Source organism: Carcharhinus amblyrhynchos, unplaced genomic scaffold, assembly GCF_965287045.1.
Source record: "Carcharhinus amblyrhynchos unplaced genomic scaffold, sCarAmb.v2.hapA scaffold_55, whole genome shotgun sequence".
NCBI lineage: Eukaryota > Metazoa > Chordata > Chondrichthyes > Carcharhiniformes > Carcharhinidae > Carcharhinus > Carcharhinus amblyrhynchos.
In genome coordinates, this window is record NW_027649796.1 from 1,483,824 (window position 1) to 1,507,667 (window position 23,844).

The following is a 23,844-nucleotide window of genomic DNA, read 5'->3' on the forward strand; positions in this document are numbered from 1 at the left end:
AGCTCTTCTTGGTTCCTCGTTCCTGCACAATGGCACAGACAAATGATAAACCACAAAATAAATACTTTACAAACTGTAAGTGATAGACCCAATGAAAACTTACCCAATAATACTTACCCAATTATCTGCTTCCCCTGGCCCCGCACCACTTTTGAATCCTGACGTTACCACAGCATCTCCAAACTCCAAGCTAGTGTTCAAATTTCTACTGCATTCTTTGCTCTACATTCAAATTTCTCTTGATGCTTTTGACTGTCTGTCCCAGTGTCCTCCTCTCACACTGTTCTCTAGGTGCTGCTGACTATCTGCCCCGGTGACCCAGTGTTCTCCTCTCGCACTCTCCTCTAGGTGTTGTTGGCTGTCTGTGTCTGTTCCAATGTTCTCCTCTCAGTCTCTTATAGATCATAGAACATAGAACAGCGCAGAACAGGCCCTTCGGCCCACGATGTTGCGCCGACCAATTAAGAGAAAAGCAATGACCCTCTAACCTAAACCAATCCCTTTCCATCCATAAACCTATCCACGGATCTCTTAAATGCCCCCAAACTAGGCGCATCTACAACTGCAGCAGGCAGGGCATTCCATTCCCCCACCACCCTCTGGGTAAAGAACCTACCTCTGACATCCGTCCTATAACTACCACACCTTAATTTAAAGCTATGTCCCCTCGTGCTAGCTTTCTCCATCCGAGGAAAAACGCTATCACTGTCCACCCTATCTAAACCTCCTGCTCCTATTTCTTACGTTCTCCTCTTAGCCGCCTTCTTTCCAACGAAAACAACCCCAAATCCCTCAGTCTCTCGTCATAGGACCTCCCCACCATACCAGGCAGCATCCTGGTAAACCTCCTCTGCACCCTCTCCAATGCCTCCACATCCTTCCTATAATGTGGGGACCAGAACTGTACACAATACTCCAAGTGCGATGTTAAACAGTATTGGAGAGAGCGGGTCTCCCTGCTTGACACCCCTCTCAATGTTTATTGGTGCGGTCTTGGACTTGTTGCCCTCAACCACAGTTGTGTTGCCAGTGTAGAGGTTCTGAATGGCCTACAAAGGCCTTTGGCAGTTTGGTTTGTTGCAGTGACTTTATAAGTAGCTTGTGCCCCACTGAGTCGAACCCTTTCGCCAGGTCCACAAAAACACCTCTTCTCTAGGTGCTGCTGACTGTTGGTCCAAGTGTCTTCCTCTCTCCCTCTTTTTTAGGTATCTACATTAAGGGCAGGTTGGAAAGCATTAACCGTCAGAGAGAAAACATCACCTTTATAAAATCAACAAGTTATGGAAATATTAAAGTTAAGTCACACTCTGAAACTTTAATTGAAAATTGTTGCCTATTAATTTCAATTCCTGCACAAACCTTGACTCACACTGCAAAGTAAGTCTAACAATTCAGCAAAGATGGTGTTTTAATGCAGCTAACATTCCTCTGTGTTCTCATTGAAGATCTCCAACAGAAACACAAGGAGACACTCCGGGTACAAACTGAAACACTGAGAGTAAACACTATCCTCATAAAGGAGAAGGTTAAGATTTTCCAGCTGGTTGATCGATATACTGAGCTAACGGTTATTTCTGATGTTCGAGATTGGACACTTGTCGAACATGAACTGCTGGCAAGAGGCCGAGACCATGAAGAATGGAGAGAGAAACATCTCCGGAAGGAACTGGAAAAAATCCGAACTGATCAATTGTTCCAGAGCAGCTTTTCCCAGAGAAAATCCAAATCTGGGAATTCAGCAGCAGCGAGCGGAGTCCCGGGAATTGGAAAAACAACAATGGTACAAAAGATTGTTTATGACTGGGCCACTGGGAAAATATACCCACACTTTCAATTTGTCTTCAGTTTTAAATTCCAGGATTTGAACACTATTAACTGTAGAATAAACCTGAGGAAACTGATATTGGATCAATATCCTTACTTTGGGAATATTCTGGGAGAGCTCTGGAAGAACCCAGAGGGGTTGCTGTTTATATTCGATGGTTTGGATGAATTCAAGGACACGATTGATTTTGCCGACAATCGGAGAAATACAGAACCTCAGTCCACGTGCACAGATCCCGAATTCCGGTGTGAAGTGTCTGACATTGTGTACAGTTTAATACAGCACAAGCTGCTCCCAGGATGTTCAGTGCTAGTGACCAGCCGCCCCACTGCATTACATTTATTAGAAAAGGCTGAGATCAGTGTCTGGGCTGAAATCCTGGGATTTGTTGGTGATGAACGGAAGGAATATTTCAACAAGTTTTTTGAAGATCAGACGGTGGCAGCAGCTGTTTTCAAACACGTGGAGGAGAACGAGATCCTGTACACCATGTGTTACAACCCTTCCTACTGCTGGATCCTCGCTCTGTCACTGGGTCCCTTCTTTACACAAAGAGACAGGAAGCAGCAGCAAGTTCCCAAGACCATCACCCAACTATATTCCTACTATATTTACAACATTCTGAAAAACCATGGCCGAGAGATTGAAAACCCCCGTGATGTGTTACTGAAGCTTGGTGAGATGGCCTACACAGGAGTCTCCGAGAAGAAGATTGTGTTTAGAAATGCAGATTTGATTGAGTACAGTCTACAACCTTCCCAGTTCCTGTCTGGATTCCTGATGGAACTTTTAGCGAGAGATGATTCTGCCCAGAGTGTGGTTTATACATTCCCACACCTCACCATCCAAGAGTTTGTATCTGCACTCACACAATTCCTGACTCCAGATCCCGGGGAGATCGGGAAACTCCTCAGTGAAGCTCACAGTGAGGAAGATGGGCGATTTGAGATATTTCTCCGTTTTGTTGCTGGTCTCTCCTCCCCACAATCAGCTCGACCCCTGGAAGAGTTTCTGGGTAAATTTCTTCATCAAACAACCTGCCGAGTGATTGACTGGGTGAAGGAGAAGGTTGAAGGGCAGATTGGAAACACAGAGACTGAAACTGGGAAAAGGAACCTCCTGAACACATTCCACTACCTGTTTGACTCTCAGAATAGAGCACTGGCTCAGAACACAGTGGGATCTATGGAAAGACTTTCATTTAGTGGATTGCGACTGACCCCGATTGACTGTGCAGTCCTGTCTCATGTCATTGGACTCTGTGATACAATAAAACACCTCGATCTACAGCGATGCCACATTCAGTGTGAAGAGCTCCAGCGGCTGGGACCCGTTCTGCACAAGTGTCAGGAGTTGAGGTAACTGTTTGTTTGGTCTCATAGCGAATATTTTCATTGAGAAGCCATTCCCTTTGATCTAATAAAACAGAGGCATGTTCATTCGAGGAAGTCAAGAGAGAAACAATGTCCAATGGTCACAGAGAAAGTGTGGGAGAATGGTGCAAAGTAATAATGCTCATATAAGAGCAGAAGCAGACATGATGGGCCGATTGGCCTCATTCTGAACCTGTAATAAATCTATGATTCTCTGATAAAACTACATCATTTCAAGAAGGCAGATTCTTGTAGGCAAATAGGCATGGGCAATAAATGTTGGCAAAACCAGCGATGCCCACATTCCTTGAATGAATAAAAACATTATTGGGATGGATTTTAAGTAATTAGAGCTGTAAAGACCTCCCTCCAAAATCTGAAAAAGGATTTTTCCCTCTCCCAACAGAAACCATCTGATTATGCTGTACAGAAATTAGTTTCTCTCCCTCTGTTATGTATTACAGTAGGTGTGTGTTATATTGGGACAATGTCCCTTTATAAGTCACGTGATCACTGGTGACATCCTCAGTTAGGGTTGCTTTCTGAATCCCTGCATTGCCCTGCCTCTCCTGGCAGCCTCTGTGAACACCGTATTGCTTCTGTCATGCATTGTGGGTCTCTGAATATAAGAAACCATTTTTTACCCTCTATAACTCTTACAATGTTGAAAACATTAAATTAAATTGCAGGGACAGTTTAAAGTGAAACCAGGCAGGCAGCTTTATTTAACATGAAGTGAAATTAAAGTTTTGGCCCTTTCTGAGCTCACAATCACAGAAACACAAATTAAAGTTAAACTCATGAATTATTATCTGATGCCCACAAACAGAAACTATTTCATTATAGTAAAGCCCAAGATTCTGTATTCTTTATTAACTGCTACCTACACTTACCCTGCTAACTGCAATGATCGATGTACATATACGTCCAGTCCCTCTGATCCTGCAATCCGTTAACAATTCTACCGATTATTTTATATTGCTTCCTCATGTACATGTTTCCTGAAAGTCTCACCTCTCACGTCTCTGCATTGAACTTAATCTGCCACCTATCTGTACATTCCACCATGGTCTGTTTTTCAGTCCCAAGCTCCCCTCCTCACAGTTTCCGATGCTGCAAAGATTTCTGTGACCAACACATTTTGAAATTTTCCCCTACACTGCAAACACTGAGATCATTCATATAGATCAGTAAAAGTAAGGATTCCAATACTGAACTTTTCTTCACTACAGACATCCTCCAGCCTGGAAAATATCCATGACTCATTGTTCATCCAATTTTGTATCCACATTGCGGCTTTCCCATTTATTTAATGAGTTTATGCCCAAGTCTATTGTCAATGCATCAGCTGAGTCTTGAATATCCAAGTACACCACATCAACGGCAGAACCGTCATTGACTATTTCTTTTCTTCCTTCAGTTCACAGCAATATAAAGCCTAGTAGCAAATGGCACTTTTTTTTGTACCAACCAATGAATTTAGTTTTCCTGTGTCACTATTAGATTTACCATTTCCCTTTCGAACTCAGTGTGGGCCGCCTCAGAGTAGTTAAATGATCAACTGACCCTCTGTCCCTCTGCTAAGTTTAACACTACTGCTCCAGTCTGAAGCCGCAGACTTAACTAAATTGAGTTGACCCACTCTTTTAGTTTGTGGTTACTGATTCCTGGCCCCCTCTTCATTGACTCTAATGAACAGATAGCTGGGAATTAAAGTCGTATCAACTGCTTGGAAAGCAGCTATGCTCGCTATTATATCACCATCATTGCACTTAGGGACTCCTGTGGCGTAGGTGCACCCACAGAGCCGTGAGAAGGAGCGTCTCAGGATTTTGACCCAGTCACTGTGAAGGAATGACGATATATTTCCAAGACAGGATGGTGTGTATCTTGGAAGGGATCTTCCAGTTGGTGATGTTTCCATTCACCTGCTGCCCTTGTCCTTCCAGGGATAGAAATCCCCAGTTTGGAAGGTGCTGTGTAATGGGCCATGGTGAATTGCTGCGCTGCATCTTGTAGATGGTCCAACAACCATAAATATCTTCCTTTGTGCTGGTGTTACTCCAACCGGCATTTCCATTGACTTCAGTTTTTCTCTGGCTCCTTTTTGCTACATGTGATCACATTCTGCCTTGATGTCAAGGGCAGACACTCTCCCCTCTCATCCTGAGTTCAGCTCTGTTGTCCGTGTTTGCATCAAGGCTGCAATGACTGAATGACCCTGAGTAAGCACAAGCTCAGAGTCAGCGAGCAGATCATTGCTAATTAAGTGTCACTTGATAGTCTTGTTAGTCTTCAATTACTGTGATGATTGAGAGTGGACTGATGGGGTGGTAGATGGTCAGATTGGATTTCTTCTCTCTTTCCTTTGTGTACAGTTATACCTGGGAAACTTCTCACTACTTTGGGTAAATGTCAGCGTTATAGCTGTACTGGAACAGCTTGGCCAGGAACAGAGCAACTTCTGGAATAGAAAATTGCAGTACAATTACTGGAATTTCGACAAGACCAATGATCTTTGCAGTATCCTGTGCCTTCATCTATTTATTGACATGTGGAGTGAATCGAGTTAGCTGATGACATATCTGTGATGCTGAGAACCTCTGGACGGTTCAGACACTGAAGTTAGTCACTAATATTTGAGCCATATCTTTTGCACTGATATCTTAGTCGTCTCCGTCATGAGGATAGGATATTTGTGGAGCTTCCTCCTTCTGCTGTTCCATCATCCACTACCATTCACAGTTAAATGTGGCAGGACTGCAGAGCTTAGATCTGAGCCGAGGAAACCAGCATTTCCTGAATGAGGAAATCCGTTGCTGGAAAATCTCAGTCAAACTGTCATCCTTTTTCGATGTGAGGATTTACTGGGAAGTGGGAACTCTCAGAAATACCTGGGAATAGAACACTAGCCATACCTGCAGTTAATGTGGAGCCTGTTTATTGGATTTGGTGCTGGGAAATGAGCCAGACCAAGTGTTAGACTTGGAAGTTGGTGAGCATTTTGGTGATAGTGACCATAATTCAGTTACGTTCACCTTAGTGATGGAAGGGGATAGGCATGAACCTCAGGGCAGTAGTTATAGCTGGGGGAAGGGTAATTATGAGGCTATTAGGAGAGAATTAGGGAGCATAGGTTGGACTAGGAAACTACAGGGGCTGGGAACATCTGAAATGTGGAGTTTATTCAAGCAGCAGCTACTGTGAGTCCTTGATAAGTATGTCCCTGTCAGGCAAGGAGGAAATGGTCGAGCAAGGGAACCGTGGTGCACTAAAAAGGTTGATTCGCTGGTTAAAAGGAAAAAGGAGGCTTATGTCAGGATGAGGCTTGAGGGCTCAGGTAGTGCACTGGAAAGCTATAGATTAGCCAGGAGGGAGTTAAAGAGTGAGTTAAGAAGAGCTAAAAGAGGACATGAGAAGACTTTGGCTGATAGGATTAAGGAGAATCCTAAGGCTTTCTTTAGATATGTTAAGAATAGAAGATTGGTTAGGGCAAGATTAGGGCCAGTCAGAGGCAGCAGTGGGAAGTTATGTGTGGAGCCGGAAGAGATTGGAGAGGCACTGAAGAAATATTTCTCTTTGGTATTCACGCAGGGAGATGTAAATGTAGCTGTGGAGAACACTGGGTTACAGGGTTGTAAACTGGACAGTATTGCAGTAGATAAGGAGGATGTGCGAGATATTCTTGAGGGTTTGAAAATAGATAAGTCCCCTGGGCCAGACGGGATTTACCCTAGGATTCTCTGGGTGGCAAGAAAGGCGATTGCAGAGCCTCTGGCTCTGATCTTCAGGTCGTCGTTGGTCACAGGTATAGTGCCAGAAGACTGGAGGATAGCGAATGTTGTCCCATTGTTTAAGAAGGGGAATAGAGACTTCCCTGGGAATTATAGACCGGTGAGTCTTACTTCTGTTGTGGGCAAAGTATTAGAAAAAATTATTAGGGTTAGGATTTATAGTTATTTAGAGAGTAATGAATTGATTGGAGATAGTCAGCATGGTTTTGTGAAGGGTAGGTCGTGCCTTACTAACCTTATTGAGTTTTTTGAAAAAGTGACCAAAGAGGTGGATGGGGGCAAGGCAGTTGACGTGGTATATATGGACTTTAGTAAGGCATTTGATAAGGTTCACCATGGAAGGCTTCTGCAGAAAATGCAGATGTATGGGATTGAGGGTGATTTAGTTAATTGGATCAAAAATTGGCTAGCTGATAGAAGACAGAGGGTGGTGGTTGATGGAAAATATTTGTCATGGAGTTCGGTTACAAGTGGTGCGCCTCAGGGATCTGTTTTGGGGCCACTGCTGTTGGTAATTTTTATAAATGATCTGGATGAGGGTATAGAAGGATGGATTAGTAAATTTGCTGATGATACCAAAGTCGGAGGAGTGGTAGATAGTGAAGAGGTGTGTCATAGTTTACAGAGAGACTTGGACAAGCTGCAGAGCTGGGCTGAGAGGTGGCGGATGGAGTTTAATGCAGAAATTCACTTTGGCAGGAGTAACAGATGTGTAGAGTAACGGTAGGACTCTGAATAGTGTTGACAAACAGAGGGATCTAGGTGTATATGTGCATAGATCCCTGAAAGTTGGAAATCAAGTCAATAAGGTTGTTAGGAAGGCATACGGTGTCTTGGCGTTTATTGGTAGGGGGATTGAATTTAGGAGCTGCAACGTCATGTTGCAACTGTACAAAACTCTGGTGCGGCCGCACTTGGAGTATTGTGTACAGTTCTGGTCCCCACATTATAGGAAGGATGTGGAGGCATTGGAGAGGGTGCAGAGGAGGTTTACCAGGATGTTGCCTGGTATAGAGGGAAGGTCCTATGAGGACAGACTGAGGGATTTGAGGTTGTTTTCGTTAGAAAGAAGGCAGCTAAGAGGAGACCTTATTGAAACATACAAGATGATTAGAGGTTTAGATAGGGTGGACAGTGATAGCCTTTTTCCTCGGATGGAGAAAGCTAGCATGCGGGGACATAACTTTAAATTAAGGGGTGGTAGTTATAGGACGGATGTCAGAGGTATGTTCTTTACCCAGAGGGTGGTGAGGGAATGGAATGCCCTGCCTGCTGCAGTTGTAGATGCGCCAGTTTGGGGGCGTTTAAGAGGTCCGTGGATAGGTTTATGGATGGAAAGTGATTGGTTTAGGTTAGAGGGTCATTGCTTTTTCCTTAATTGGTCGGCACAACATCATGGGCCGAAGGGCCTGTTCTGCGCTGTAATGTTCTATGTTTAATGTGGAATAAAGTGGGAGACACTCCTTCCCCCATCAACTGTTCAAGCAGAAATATTTCAGTTTTCTAACGGGAGAATAATCTTTCCTCATTGTATAAAATCCAGGGGATGGATTTTCCACCAAAACATAGCACAGCTTCACAATTTAACAAGCAAGTAATGTTTAAACATATCCCCCATTCCGACCTCATTTCCTGATCACCAGAATTACCCTCCTGAATCTGACTGACCCTACCAATTATATAGATTAAGCTAATGTCAAGAGTTAAGAAGTACAGGGAATCACAGATTTATCATTTAACTCTCTGTAAAATGTACAATTCTCATAAAATCCTGGATTTATGTAACAGCAGAAATGATTTGAATTTCCGGAAACGTAGCAGGTTCAGTCAGATTCAGGAGGGTAATTCTGGTGATCAGGAAATGAGATCAGAATGAGGGATATGTTTAAACATTACTTACTTGTTCACAGGGTGTGGACATCGCTGGCTAGTCCTGAAAAATGCTTGAATCCGTCATCAAAGAAGAAATAGCGAGGCACCTAGAAAAGAACGGTTTGATAGAGCAGACACAGCGTGGATTTGTTAAGGGGAAGTCATGTTTGACGCATTTATTGGATTTCTATGAGGATGTGACTAGTGCGGTAGACAGAGGGGAACCGGTGGATGTGGTGTTTCTTGATTTTCAAAAGGCGTTTGATAAGGTGCCTCACAAAAGGTTGCTTCAGAAGGTTAGGGGGCATGGAGTTGGGGGTAAGGTGTTAGCGTGGATAGAGGATTGGTTGTCGAATAGGAGGCAGAGAGTTGGTATCAATGGGTGCTATTCTGATTGGTGGTTGATGACTAGTGGAGTGCCACAGGGATCGGTGCTGGGGCCTCAGCTATTTACCATTTATATAGATGATCTGGAGGAGGGGGCTGAGTGTAGGGTAACGAAATTTGCTGATGATACGAAGATAAGTGGAAAAGCAAATTGCGTGGAGGGTGCGGAAAGTCTGCAGAGGGCTCTGGATAGGGTGGGCGAGGACCTGGCAGATGGAGTACAATGTTAGCAAGTGTGAGGTTATCCACTTTGGCAGGAATAATAGTAGGAGGGATTACTATTTAAAGGGCGAAAAGCTGCAGCATGCTACGGTGCAGAGGGACCTGGGGGTCCTTGTGCATGAGTCGCAAAAACCCAGTCTGCTGGTGCAGCAGGTGATCAAGAAGGCGAATGGGATGCTGGCCTTTATAGCGAGGGGGATAGAATATAAAAGTAGGGAGGTCTTGCTGCAACTGTACAGGGCACTGGTGAGGCCGCAGCTGGAGTACTGTGTGCAGTTTTGGTCGCCACACTTGCACAAGGATATTTTGGCCTTGGAGGGAGTACAGAGGAGGTTCACTCGGCTGATACCGGAGATGAGGGAGTTGGACTATGAAGAGAGACTAAATAGACTAGGTCTGTACTCGTTGGAGTTTGGAAGGATGAGGGGGGGATCTTATAGAGACATATAAATAATGAAAGGGATGGATAGGGTAGAGGGAGAGAGATTCTTCCCGCTCAGAAAGGACAGCAGGACTAGAGGGCACAGCCTCAAGATAAGGAAGGGGGGGGAGCAGTTTAGAATGGAGTTGAGGAGGAACTTCTTCACTCAAAGGGTGGTGAATCTCTGGAATTCTCTGCCCATTGAAGTGGTGGAGGCTACCCCGCTAAATATATTTAAGTCACGGGTAGATAGGTTTTTGACAGACAAGTGAATTAAGGGTTATGGGGAGAAAGCGGGAAAGTGGAACTGATCCACTTCAGGTCAGCCATGATCTTATTGAATGGCGGGGCAGGCTCGAAGGGCTAGATGGCCTACTCCTGCTCCTATTTCTTATGTTCTTAATCCATTGTCCGGCCCTGATTACCCTCACATCCTCTAGGAGCCATTAACAGTGGGCAATAAATGCTAGTTTAGCCAGCGACACCCATATCCATGAACAATTGAACAAAAATATATATTTTGAGAGGTGTAACGGTGATTTTCACCAGCAGGCAAACCAGTGATAGCGATTTTTTCATCATTTTCCACTGCTAAAGACTTTTTATTCATTCAGCTGAAATGTCAATTGGTAAAGGTGTAGTATCATAAGTGAATCAGTTCCCCACTGGTGCTAAGTTTCTGACACAAAGAAAAACAGGCCCAGTTTCTTTTCCTGGTGAAAATTCAGCTGATTTTAATGTTCTGTGTACTCTATCCGTTTAGATTGGATGACACTGTGGGAGATTCAGGAGTGAAGGTTCTGTCTGCGGCTGTGAGGAATCCAGACTGCAAAATACAGACAGTGAGGTAAGTGCCAGTCTTTGTGAGATTGTTTATAATAATTGGGTGTCTGACAGTGTAAATTATTATCAGTGTCAGTAATAGTGTCATTACTAATCACTACACATCATTCCTGTCAGTATGAGTGTTATTGTTAAACACCACGGATTTACTCTGCTTCCTGTAATCTTTCCCTCTCTGATCTCCAGGTCGGAGAGTAACAGCCTCAGATATTCTCACCTCCACACTCAGTACAAACCAGTCAGTGATGTGTCTGAACCTGAATTACAATAAACAGCGAGATTCAGGAGTGAAAGTTTCAATTGTTCATTTATAATTATTCTCAAAACATTCATCAGAATAAAAAAAATGAACAGAACAATTAAATGCTGATAGAAATATCATAGATAGGTCACATGTTCAAACTAGTTAATTTGTCATTCCGATTATAGATGTTTAAATCTGTAAGCTTCTCAGTTTGATTAAAAATATAAAACTGCTGTATATCGGTAAGGCAGCTAACAAATGACATTATCTGATGAGTTCTATCCCGAGAGATTCACTCTCAAATGTGTGTTAAACGGAGCTGAGGGATCATTTTAAAAGTTAAGGCAGAGATCGAGGCGGAGAGGATTAGGAAGGGATTTCCAGCGTTTACAGCCCAGGAGCTCTTACACCCCGGGGGACAGGACAGTAAGTTGCAATGAGGAAATAAGAATGGATATAAATAGGTTAGGAGAGTGGGTCAAAATGTGACAGATGGACTTTAACGTGGATAAGGGTGAGGTTGTGCATTTTGGTTGGAAAAATCAGCAAGGCGATTTATTATCTAAATGGGGAGAGACTTCAGGGTGCTCCAGTGCAGAGGAATGTGGATGCCCTCGTAAACTAACATGTAGCTACAGCAGATAATAAAGGAAGTGAATGGAAAGTTGATATTTATTGCTAATGGAATAAAATATTAAAGTAAGAAAGTATTGTTGCAGCGATACGAGGTGAGGCCCCACCTGGAGTATTGTGCACAGTTTTGGTCCCCTTATTTGAGGAAAGATGTAGTGGAATTGGAGGCAGTTCAGAGGAGGTTCATTAGATTGATTCCAGAGGTGAGGGGTTTGTCGTATGAAGAGAGATTGAACAGTTTAGGCTCAGACTCTCTGGGATTTAGGAGAATGAGAGGAGATCAAATTGAAATATAGAAGCTGATAAAAGGTATGGATAAAGTAGCTTCCACTGGTGGGACATTCTAGGATGAGAAATCCTCATCTTAGGATAAGGGGCAGCAAATTTAAAACAGAGTTGAGGAGAAACTACTTCTCCCAAAGGGTTCTGAATCTGTGGAATTCACTACCCCAAAGTGCGGTGAACGCAGAGACAGTGAGTAAACTTACAAAGGATTTAGACAGATTTTTAATTGGTAATGGGTTGAAGGGTTATGGAGAGATGGCAGGAAAATGGGGATGAGGAGCATATCAGCCATGATCGAATGGCGGAGCGGACCCGATGGGCTGAATGGCCTAATTCTGCTCCTGTATCTTATGAACTCGTGAATTAATGAGCTGAAGGCTCAGCTCAGCTGTCAATGGTAATAATCACAGTACAGAATAATCAGAATTATATCCCTATTAATAATGGGCAGTGTTTTTAATAACACAAAGAATGACACTATAAGTACCATAGCTATCAATATTCGTGTTAGAAACACTGTCCACTGTTAATAGACACATAACCAGCTTGGCAGCAAAATTAAAGACCATGAAATAAAACAGACAATGGCAGCATGGATATGAAGTTATCTGTGAGACAGACAGGAGTGGGTGAACTGTACTCTTTCAGTTAGAGGAAGCTTACAGTGGCTTTTCCCAGCAATCAGTACAGTGTTACTGTGGCTAATTGTCTTTACATATATTAACAAATTAGACTTGGGTGTATCTAAAAATGAGATGTGGACCTGGTGAAGCTCCAGCACATGGCCACTTGCAGACCAGAGAGCAGAAGCAGCATATGATAGACCGAGTTCTGGATCAGATCAGAGATCTGCAGTCTTGCCATATCCACTCATAAATAGTGTTAGATATGGAACAAATGTTGGACATGCCGCTAACCTTAGGTGACATGGTGGCACAGTGGTCAGCACTGCCACCTCACAGTGCCAGGGAACAGGGTACAATTCTGGCTTTAGGTGACTGTATGTGTGGAGTTTGCACATTCTCCCCTTGTCTGTGTGGGTTACCCCTGGGTGTTCCTGTTTCCTTCTACAGTCCAAAGATGTGTAGGTTCAGTGGATTGGCTATGCTAAGTTGTCCCTAGATGTCTCAGGATATGTAGGTGAGTGGGATCAGTGGGCCATATATGTGGAGTTACAGAGACAGGGCCTGGGTAAGATATTCTTTCAAAAAATTGGTGCAGATTCGATGGGCCCAATGGCCTCCTGCACTCTGGGAATTCTATGATTCCAGAAACAAGCCACAAGAATCCCATCATTACTGATGAGGGAACCCAGACCATCAGTACAAACATTAGCAGCCATCTTCAGCCAGAAGTGACGAGTAGGAAGATTACTCTCGGCCTCCTCCTGAGGTCCCAGCATAAGAACATAAGAAATAGGAGCAGGAGTAGGCCATCTAGCCCTTTGAGCCTGCCCCGCCATTCAATAAGATCATGGCTGATCTGAAGTGGCTCAGTTCCACTTTCCCGCTTTCTCCCCATAACCCTTAATTCCCTTGTCTATCAGAAAGCTATCTACCTGCGTCTTAAATATATTTAGTGAGGTAGCCTCCACCACTTCAATGGGCAGAGAATTCCAGAGATTCACCACCCTTTGAGTGAAGAAGTTCCTCCTCAACTCCATTCTAAACTGCTCCCCCCTCCTTATCTTGAGGCTGTATCATCTAGTCCTGCTGTCCTTTCTGAGCGGGAAGAATCTCTCTACCTCTACCCTATCCATCCCCTTCATTATCTTATACGTCTCTATAAGATCCCCCCTCATCCTTCTAAACTCCAACGAGTACAGACCCAGTCTATTCAGCCTCTCTTCATAGGCCAACCCCCTCATCTCCAGTATCAGCCTAGTGAACCTTCTCTGCACTCCCTCCAAGGCCAAAATATCCTTGCGCAAGTGCGGCGACCAAAACTGCACACAGTACTCCAGCTGTGGCCTCACCAGTGCCCTGTACAGTTGCAGCAAGACCTCCCTGCTTTTATATTCTATCCCCCTCGCTATAAAGACCAGCATCCCATTCGCCTTCTTGATCACCTGCTGCACCTGCAGACTGGGTTTTTGCGACTCATGCACAAGGATCCCCAGGTCCCTCTGCACCGTAGCATGCGGAAGCTTTTCACCCTTTAAATAGTAATTCCTCCTACTATTATTCCTGCCAAAGTGGATAACCTCACACTTGCTAACATTGTACTCCATCTGCCAGGTCCTCACCCACTCGCAACTCCATGCCCCCTAACCTTCTGTAGGAACCTTTTATGAGGCACCTTATCAAACGCCTTTTGAAAATCGAGAAACACTACATCCACCGGTTCCCCTCTGTCCACCGCACTAGTCACATCCTCATAGAATTCCAATAAATTCGTCAAATACGAATCCGTGCTAAGCCTGCTTGATCAAACCATTCCTTTCTAGGTACCTCGCTATTTCTTCTTTGATGACGGATTCAAGCATTTTTCCAACTACAGACGTTAAACTAACCGGCCTATAATTCCCTGCCTTTTGTCTGCTACCCTTTTTTAAACAGTGGCGTAACGTTAGCCGTTTTCCAGCATTACAGATGACAATCCAATCCACTGCATGTGAGGTAAAGAAATGACTGACGGCACTGTGTACTGCAAAATCTGTCAGCCTGGCAGTACCCCAGCAATGGTACTGAAGAATTGTGTTCCATAACTAGCCATTCCCCGAGCCAAGCTGTTCCAGTACAGCTACAACACTGGATCTACCGGACAATGTGGAACAAAGCAGGACAAATCCAACCTGATGAATTACTACTCCATCAGTCTGCTCTTGATCATCAGAAAATGTGGAATCCTTCCAATGCCTCATGATCATCACTGCAGGAGTTCCTCAGGGTGATGTCCGAAGCCCAACCACCTTCAATTGCTTTATCAATGTCCTTCCTTCCATTATAAGGTCAGAGTGAGGATGCTCACTAATGATTGTACAATGCTCAGTACTGATCACAATTCCTCAGATACTGAAGCAGTTCATGTCCAAAAACAGCAAGACCTGAACAAAACAGAAACTGCTGGAAAATCCCAGCATCCTGACAGCTTCTGTGGAGAGACAACAGCGAACTCTTCGAATCTGGATGACTTTTCATCGGAGCTCAGGGCTGAAGAACATTCAGACTTAACCTGATAAATAGTAAGTAATGTTTCACTACACATGTGGAGGGCAAGGGTCATCTCAAACAGAAGGCAATCTAATCATATTCCCTTTACATTGAATGGCAGCACCATCGCAGAATCCTCGACCATCAACATCTGAGTGGTGGGGGCTGCACTGGGACCATTGAACAGACACTGAACTGTAAACACTGTGGCTCCAAGGGTAGATCACAGCCTGGGAATTCAGAGATGAGGAACTCACCTCCTGTCTCGCAAATGCTTGTTCTCCACCAACAAGGCACAAGTTAGCAGTGTGATGGGATTTGCTCATCTTGCTGGAATGAGTGCAGCTTCAGAAATATTCAAGAAGCTCATCCTTGTCAGAGGAGCTGAATGGATCAGTAGGCCATCCACCAAATTAATCATTGACTCTCTCCATCACTGACACACAGTGCCAGCAGTGTGTACCACATACAAGGTGGATTGTAGCAACTCACCACATTTCCTGAGACTGCATGTTCCAGATATGTATTAATTATCACCAAGGTGGGCAAGGATATCAGAAAACCAGAACACCAACCAGCTGCCGATTCCTTTCCAAGCCACACAACATTCTGACTTGGAAAATGTTGCTTTGCCATCACTACTATGGGATCAAAATCCTGGATGTCCCTTCCTAATGGCATTGTACCGGATGGCTGCAGAATTTAAGAAGATGGTTCACCACCCCCTTCTCAAGGGCAATTGGGGATTGGCTGGAAGTGTCGACATTGCCCATGGCACCATCATCCTATGAAAGAATTAATAAAGACTAGCGCTACCCACTGAAGGGATGGGGAATTGTGCCTGTGTGTAACCCAAACACAGTTACAGAGGAGAGAAAACAGCTGCTACCGGGCAAATAGAGTGACCATTGAGCAGGTCATAGGGTTTCTAAAGATTGATCTGATGGAACCCTTCAATATACCCAGCAAGGGTCTCAAATATCCTGGTGTTGCACTGTGCTCTATACAACCTGGAGTTAGAGTGGAGAAGCTTTGAACGAAGTGTGATGCAATACAGTGTTGACCAGATGCTTCATGATGAGGAACCCCATGGACCACAGGATATGTGTCAGGGAGGATGGAGATTAATTATTACAGATATGTTTTACATGAATCTCACTCACACAGCCATTCAATGTAATAAATCTTCCACCTTCTGCTCCCCATTGCTGTTTCTGTGAATGTTTTACCATTTCTCTGGAGCTGTCACTACATGAGACAAAGACATTGGAAATGTATTCACCTCATTCAGTGTAATATTTCTGATCTCTCATTCCCAGTGAACTGTTGAAAACCCAGGAATGTGGTGAAGGATTGTTTTAGTCGTGCATCATATCTGCATTTTTTAAAAACACATGCATAACATTTATGACATAATTTATGACATAACATTTAGGAGCCGCAGCGTCATGTTGCAACTGTACAAAACTCTGGTGCGGCCGCACTTGGAGTATTGTGTGCAGTTCTGGTCCCCACATTATAGGAAGGATGTGGAGGCTTTGGAGAGGGTGCAGAGGAGGTTTACCAGGATGTTGCCTGGTATGGAGGGGAGGTCCTATGAGGAGAGACTGAGGGATTTGAGGTTGTTTTCGTTAGAAAGAAGACGGCTACGAGGGGACCTTATTGAAACATATAAGATGATTAGAGGTTTAGATAGGGTGGACAGTGATAGCCTTTTTCCTCAGATGGGGAAAGCTAGCACGAGGGGGCATAGCTTTAAATTAAGGGGTGGTAGTTATAGGACGGATGTCAGGGGTAGGTTCTTTACCCAGAGGGTGGTGAGGGATTGGAATGCCCTGCCTGCTGCAGTTGTAAATGCGACTAGTTTGGGGGCGTTTAAGAGATCCGTGGATAGGTTTATGAATGGAAAGGGTTTGGTTTAGGTTAGACGGTCATTGTTTTTTAACTGGTCGGCGCAACATCGTGGGCCGAAGGGCCTGTTCTGCGCTGTAATGTTCTATGTTCAGTCCTCAATATAGGGGCACAAAATGGTCTTGGCAGACAGGATTAAGGAAAATCCAAAGGCATTTTACTCCTATGTTAGGAACAAAAGGATGGTTAGAGGAAAAATCGGTCCTCTTAGGGTCAGAGGAGGGGAACTGTGCTTAGAGTCTGAGGGAATGGGGGAGATCCTGAATGAATACTTTGCGTCAGTATTCACGAAGGAGAGGGACTTGTTGTCTGGTACTCTCTTGGAGGGAGCTATAGACCAGTTGAAGGAAATATCCATTACGAGGGAGGAAGTGTTAGGATTTTTAGGTAGTATTAAAACCTCGTGTCCAACGAGGGGCATACACACGATGGGTCGTACTGGGGCTGCTCTTGGTTGTTCGAGATTGGCCTAGTGCTTCATGTCGTTAGTGTGTGCCTAAACTGGACAAGATATTGGGCAAGACGGCAGCTGATTGCTGTGCAGACACATGGATTTGGGCCGGTGTCTGTGGAAGTTTGCGCATTCTCCCTGTGCTTGCGTGGGTTTTCTCCGGGTGCTCCGGTTTCCTCCCACACCCCAAAGATGTGCTGTTAGGCTGATTGGCAGGAATAAATTGTCCCTAAATCAGTTTCCCTCAATCTGGATGGCCATAAAACATTAGATAGGGGTCATGGGTAGAGAGGTGGACTGGTGGTGTTGAGATGGCGGCGTGGGCTCGTTGGGCTGAAGGGCCTGTTTCCCGGGCTGATTTTGTTCTTTGTTCTTTATAAATCTCCGGGGCCTGATGGTATTTATCCCAGGCTGCTTAGGGAGGGGAGAGATGAAATTGCTGGGCCTCTGACGCAAATCTTTGTCTGTTCTTTGGACACAGGTGAGGTCCCAGAGGACTGGAGGATAGCAAATGTGGTACCGTTGTTTAAACAGGGTAGTAGGGATAACCTTGGTAATTATAGGTTGGTGAGTTTGACATCAGTGATAGGGAAGTTGTTGGAGAGGAATCTTAGAGATAGGATGTATAAGCATTTGGAGAGTTACGATCTGATTAGGGATACACAGCATGGCTTTGTAAAGGGGAGGTCGTGTCTTATGAATCTGGTAGAATTTTTTGAGGAGGTGGCAAAAACGGTCGACGAAGGACGAGCCATGGATGTCGTCTATATGGAATTCAGTGAGGTGTTTGACAAAGTCCCTCATGGTAGGTTGGTGGAAAAGGTTAAGGCTCATGGGATACAAGGACAGGTGTCCAGATGGATTGAGAACTGGTTTGGTAACAGGAGACAGAGAGTGGTAGTGGAGGGGTCCTTTTCTAGCTGGAGGTCTGTCACTAGTGGTGTGCTGCAGGGCTCAGTACTGGGACCTTTGCTATTTGTAATATATATAAATGACTTGGAAGAGGGAGTATGTGGTGTGATCGGCAAGTTTGCAGATGACACAAAGATGGCTGGACTTGCTGACAGTGAGGAGCAGTGTCAGGCAATACAGCAGGATATAGATAGGCTGGTAAACTGGGCAGAGAAATGGCAGATGGAATTTAATCCAGATAAATGTGAGGTGAGGCATTTTGGAAGAAATAATGTCGGGGGGAGTTACATGATAAATGGTAGGCTTATTAAGAGTATAGAAACGCAGAGGGACCTAGGGGTGCAAGTCCACAAGTCCTTGAAGGTGGCAGTACAAGTGGAGAAGGCTGTGAAGAAAGCTTACAGTATGTTAACCTTTATAAGAAGGGGTATAGAGTATAAAAGCTGGAGTCTAATGTTGCAGTTGTATAGAACGTTGGTTAGGCCACATTTGGAGTACTGCGTCCAGTTCTGGTCGCCTTACTACCGGAAGGATGAGGAGACTCTGGAGAGAGTGCAGAGGAGGTTTACCAGGATGCTGCCTGGTATGGAAGGACTAATATATCCTTTCTCAAGTAAGGATACCAAAACTGTACACAGTACTCCAGATGTGGCCTCACAGCTGCAACATATTCGCTCTGTATTTAAACTCCATCCCTCTCGGAATGAAGGACAAAATTCCATTTGCTTCTTAATTATTATCTGCGACAACTGCAGAGCAGCTCCTTGAGATTCCTGCACAAGCAAACCCAGGTCCCTTTGCATCGCAGCATCCTGCAATTTATTTTACAATTTAAACAGTCCATTCTGCTGATATTTCTACCAATATGGAAGACATTGATTTTACTGCCATTGTACTTCATCTGCCAGACCCTCGCCCAGTCCCTTCAGCTATCTCTATCCGTTTCAGATAGGATGGACCATGCAGGGTGAGGATAATGCCTGTGCTGTCTTGCAGGTAATCAATGTTTATAATATGATGAAAATTGGGGACCTCCAACTTCCCTTTTCTGTGGGGCGAGACCCTTCAGGGCCAAATCCTGTTCCAATGCACCCGATAACCATTCAACGTAACTGGGACGATGGGTCGTATACAGTCACAAATTTAACTTTTTTTACAGTAGCTGAAGTAACAAATCCTATTTGGCCATCCAATTGCCAAAACTGTGGAGGACAAATGTAGTAATTAACGGGATATCGAAACACCGAGGCACTGGTGGGAGAGGGTATTGCATTTTTCCAGTCCTGACGAATGAGAAATTCCAGCAATGACGTACAGTTTCAAAGTGAATTTAACAAATGCAAGTGGAGTGGTAAAATGTCTCTGAGTGAAAAGAAGAACCCAACCAATCAAACCCACTTTTAATGGACAGATCCTCTCCTGTTTTTGTATTCGGTGACGCGAGCCGCCATCCCTCAGGCACATAGAACATAGATTTCAACATCTATGTTACAGATCATACCGTACATATCTTGCCTGCAAAGCTCTGTCCCAATAAAAAACCTGTCATACATGTTTCTGTCACAGTATCAGCAGGCTTGGATTCCATTCTGTTAACATAAGGGGCTGTTTAGTTTAGCTGTCTGGATAGCTGATCTGTGACACACTCTGATGACAACAGTCCATGTTGACTGAGGTATATGAAGGCCCACCAGTTCCACACTGCCCATCACCTGAGGTTCTGTCATCCTCAGCTTAAAGCAGCACTGGTCAGCTCTCCCCATCAAAGGGGGGAACAGAATATTGTCATAAGAATATAAGAAATAGGAGCAGGAGTAGGCCATCTAGCCCTTCGAGCCTGCCCCGCCATTCAATAAGATCATGGCTGATCTGAAGTGGATCAGTTCCACTTTCCCACTTTCTCCCCATAACCCTTAATTCCCTTGTCTATCAGAAACCTATCTACCTGTGACTTAAATATATTTAGCGAGGAAGCCTCCACCACTTCAGCGGACAGAGAATTCCAGAGGTTCACCATCTTTTGAGTGAAGAAGTTCCTCCTCAATTCCGTTCTAAACTGCACCCCCCCCCCCACCTTATCTTGAGGCTGTGCCCTCTAGTTCTGTTTTTCTTTCTAAGCGGGAAGAATCTCTCTACCTCTACCCTGTCTAGCCCCTTCATTACCTTATATGTCTCTATAAGATGCCCCCTCAGCCTTCTAAACTCTAATGAGTACAGGTCCAGTCTATTTAATCTCTCCTCATAAGATAACCCGCTCAACTCCGGTATCACCTGGTGAACCTTCTCTGTACTCCCTCCAAGTCCAATATATACAAATAGGAGCAGGAGTAGGCCATCTAGCCTCTCGAGCCTGCCCTGCCATTCAATAAGATCATGGCTGACCTGATAGTGGTTCAGTTCCACTTACCCACCTGTTCCCCTAACCCTTAATTCCATTACTGGTCAAAAATCCATCTCTCTGTGTCTTAAACATATTTAACGAGGTAGCCTCCACTGTTTGAATGGACCGAGATGTCATTTGTGACTACGAGGGCTTTATCTTACCTTTATCATAGAGATTGCACTTCTTTTATATTCCCACATGGCCCGACCCACCACATCCTTCAAACCAATATAGTAAACTACTGTTGGAATAGTACAGCAAACGTAAAACAAAACATGTGGAAACTTAGCGGCTTAGATGTTCCAACAATTGAACCACTCACAGAATTCAAATAAAGGGAGATTTCAGGAATTTCTTCAACTGCTCTCTGAACTTCGTCTGGGTCACTACATAAATAAATGTGTTTGTGCAGCAACTTAAGAGCTGCAACATGAATCCCATTTCCAGAACGTAATATGGTACAAATGTATGAGTATATCCCATCCAAACCATTCGGTTCAAAATGGAGAATACCATTAATGTTGACCATAGCACGATGAAATTTGCTGAAATTACAAACAGTAAAACAATGGATTTCCTCCGGCTATCCATCTATGGGAGCCTCCCCACTGGTGTAAGTCCGGAGTCTTCTCCGGGCTCTGCTGGTCATTAAAATGTGTTGCACTGTGATAACATTAAGCAGCAAAATCACGTCAAATGGGACAAACGGTGTGAGAATATAGTGCAAGAATGAGATTGTTGTCCATGTCCGAGAGAACAGAACATCAATTGTTGTGAAACAAAATCTTGGTGAGTTCTGCAGCATATACTCACCTGTTAACATAAAATACCAAAAACTGTTCTTTAAACAGCTCAGCTCGGCCACTGTTCCCAACACAACAATCGCTATTTTCTCAGTGCAATATTTATGGCTAAGCTGATGGCAACAACTGGCCACAAGTCTATCAAAGGTGAAAGAAATGGTAAACCAGGCAGAACAATCAGCAGCTGTAAAAAGCAGAATAGCATGGATATTGTACACAGGGACTGATTTCAGGAAGATAAATTGCTCTTTATAAATAATTGGAATCTGTCTCATTATTAGGTCCAGTATAACGAGTAGCAGATCTGCCGTTGCCATGGCCACTAAATAACAGGTGATACATTTGGAGAGACCGCGTTTTCCACGAGAGAGAACAATAATTGTTATTATGTTTACTGTAAGACAGGGAAATGAAGATTAACATTACAAATCAGAATGGAGGAAAATTTAAGATATGATGAATTAATCATTTGGAACGCTTTCCAGAATTTGGTGACTTGTTACAATGTTTGTACATGAGCAAACAAACAGCCGTATATCTGCTAAATTCAAATCTACTCTGGTGTTGCAACTTACCCAATGACTGGGTCATTGAATCTGCTTTTATTCACACTTTGTGATGGGCACGTTTTGAATCACCGAGTCCTCGTTGTTGACGGCTTTGGTCGGTGAGTCAACTGCAGTTAATTGCTGGCGCTTGTTCATTCTCCTTCTGATCCTGGTACTTGGTGCAATGAAATTAAAAAAAATGTTCAGAAACACGATTGTAAAGGAATCCGAGATTTTTGCAGTTGAATGCAAAAGTAAAACCATGTGGCTTGCAGCTACGAGGCTGCGTGTTGGCCTGTATTGACTCTTCACTTGTACAATTCCCCTTCCTCTTCTGCGGACAGTGAATGACTTCTTCTACAGGCTGGGACTGACATTTATGTGTGTAAGAAAAGAAAAACATTTATCAAGTTGGTGCAGAATGTTTGGGAGGTTTCTCTGTCAAAGGTGTTCCCAACTTAAGGAAGAGCGTGACTTTGCAGACTCCATCTCATTTGTTGATGATAGAATATGAGTTTGAAGATTAATAATGAATAGAACATAAGTAATTGCTAAAGAACAATTTGTGGAACTCGCTGCCCCATAGTGTGGTGCAATCTGAACAATTGAATGGTGTCAAGGAGGCGATAGATATATTTCTGATAGCAAACAGTTACATGAATATATGGGGAGAATTTAGGGAGTTAAATCTGACACAATGATAAAGTTCAGCCATGATCTGATTGAATGGCAGAGCAGGCTGGAAGAGCTGACTTCGCCTAATCTTGCTCCGAATTCCTATGTTCCTATGGAATATTTTGGTGACTCATCAGTTTTGCAGCTGGACTGTAATAGGCACACGGTCAGGATGTATTGAGAAACATAATATTATTAAAAGTCACAGAACTTGTTGAACTCTGATATAAAAGGTAATCTGGTTGCCCTGGTAACTGGACCATAAAAAGTTTACAAGAATTTAGAGCGAGTAATTACGAAGAAATATGTCTCAATGTCGTCCATTGAAAGTAGAATTTAATCCAACACAGAGGCATTGTTGAGATAACATGTCGATTATTGTGTCAGTTGCTGTCCGGCAAAATCAGATTGATTGAGAATGAGCGGAGAGAAGTTTCATTGGGCTGGTTCCTCAGTTAAAAGGGTTCTCAGATCAGGCAGGATCTGCCCCACTGATTATTGGAAGCCCGTCCTGATGGAACACATATGATCCTGAGGGGTAGTGGGAGAATTGACGCTAAAAGGAATTTCCCCTTAATGTTGAAAACAGAATATGTGGACGCAAGTTTAGGAATTGTGTTAATGAAGAAGACTTTACTTGTTCTCATCGCCTTGCCAGCCGCTTGAGGCAGGTCGAAGTCTGCTCACTGAAAGTATTGAGTTTCTGATTGAAAATGATGGGGTGACAAGGTGTGTGTGGTAGTTATAAAAGCGGTGTGGAAACCACAACTGACCAGCTGTGATTTTATCAAGTGCTCCAGGAGGGGCGGGAGAGCAGTTATTCAGAAGATGTCTTATTGAATTGGCATTGCCCTCGGTGAGTGTATGTGAGGGTTTAGACCGAAACCATTCCTAAATCTCACTCACCCAGCACCCCATGAGGAGCAAATCCGCCAGCCCCCCAGTCCCAACCCCACCTCAGCACCTCTCCAGGAAATTCCAGTCGTTCTAATCACGGGAAAGGAGGCATTTGTACAGAACAAATTCAGCACAGCCGCCTCGAGATCAACGTATAGACTAAAGAGAATCCATTTCTGACGGCAATTTGAACTGCCCTGTTTTTCATCTCAT

At 44.0% G+C, this 23,844-nt stretch overlaps 1 protein-coding gene across 1 annotated transcript in view; it reads left to right on the top strand.

Annotated features, from left to right (window-relative positions):
- The window catches only part of LOC145337650 (NACHT, LRR and PYD domains-containing protein 3-like), a 179,019-nt gene that overhangs the window by 150,959 nt on the left and 4,216 nt on the right, over nt 1–23,844 (top strand). Inside the window, exons 8-10 of the mRNA XM_080182467.1 lie at nt 1,446–3,183; nt 10,658–10,741; nt 10,924–10,975. Coding sequence (XP_080038593.1) covers nt 1,446–3,183; nt 10,658–10,741; nt 10,924–10,975 — 1,874 coding nt within the window. The remainder of the gene's footprint in view (nt 1–1,445; nt 3,184–10,657; nt 10,742–10,923; nt 10,976–23,844) is intronic.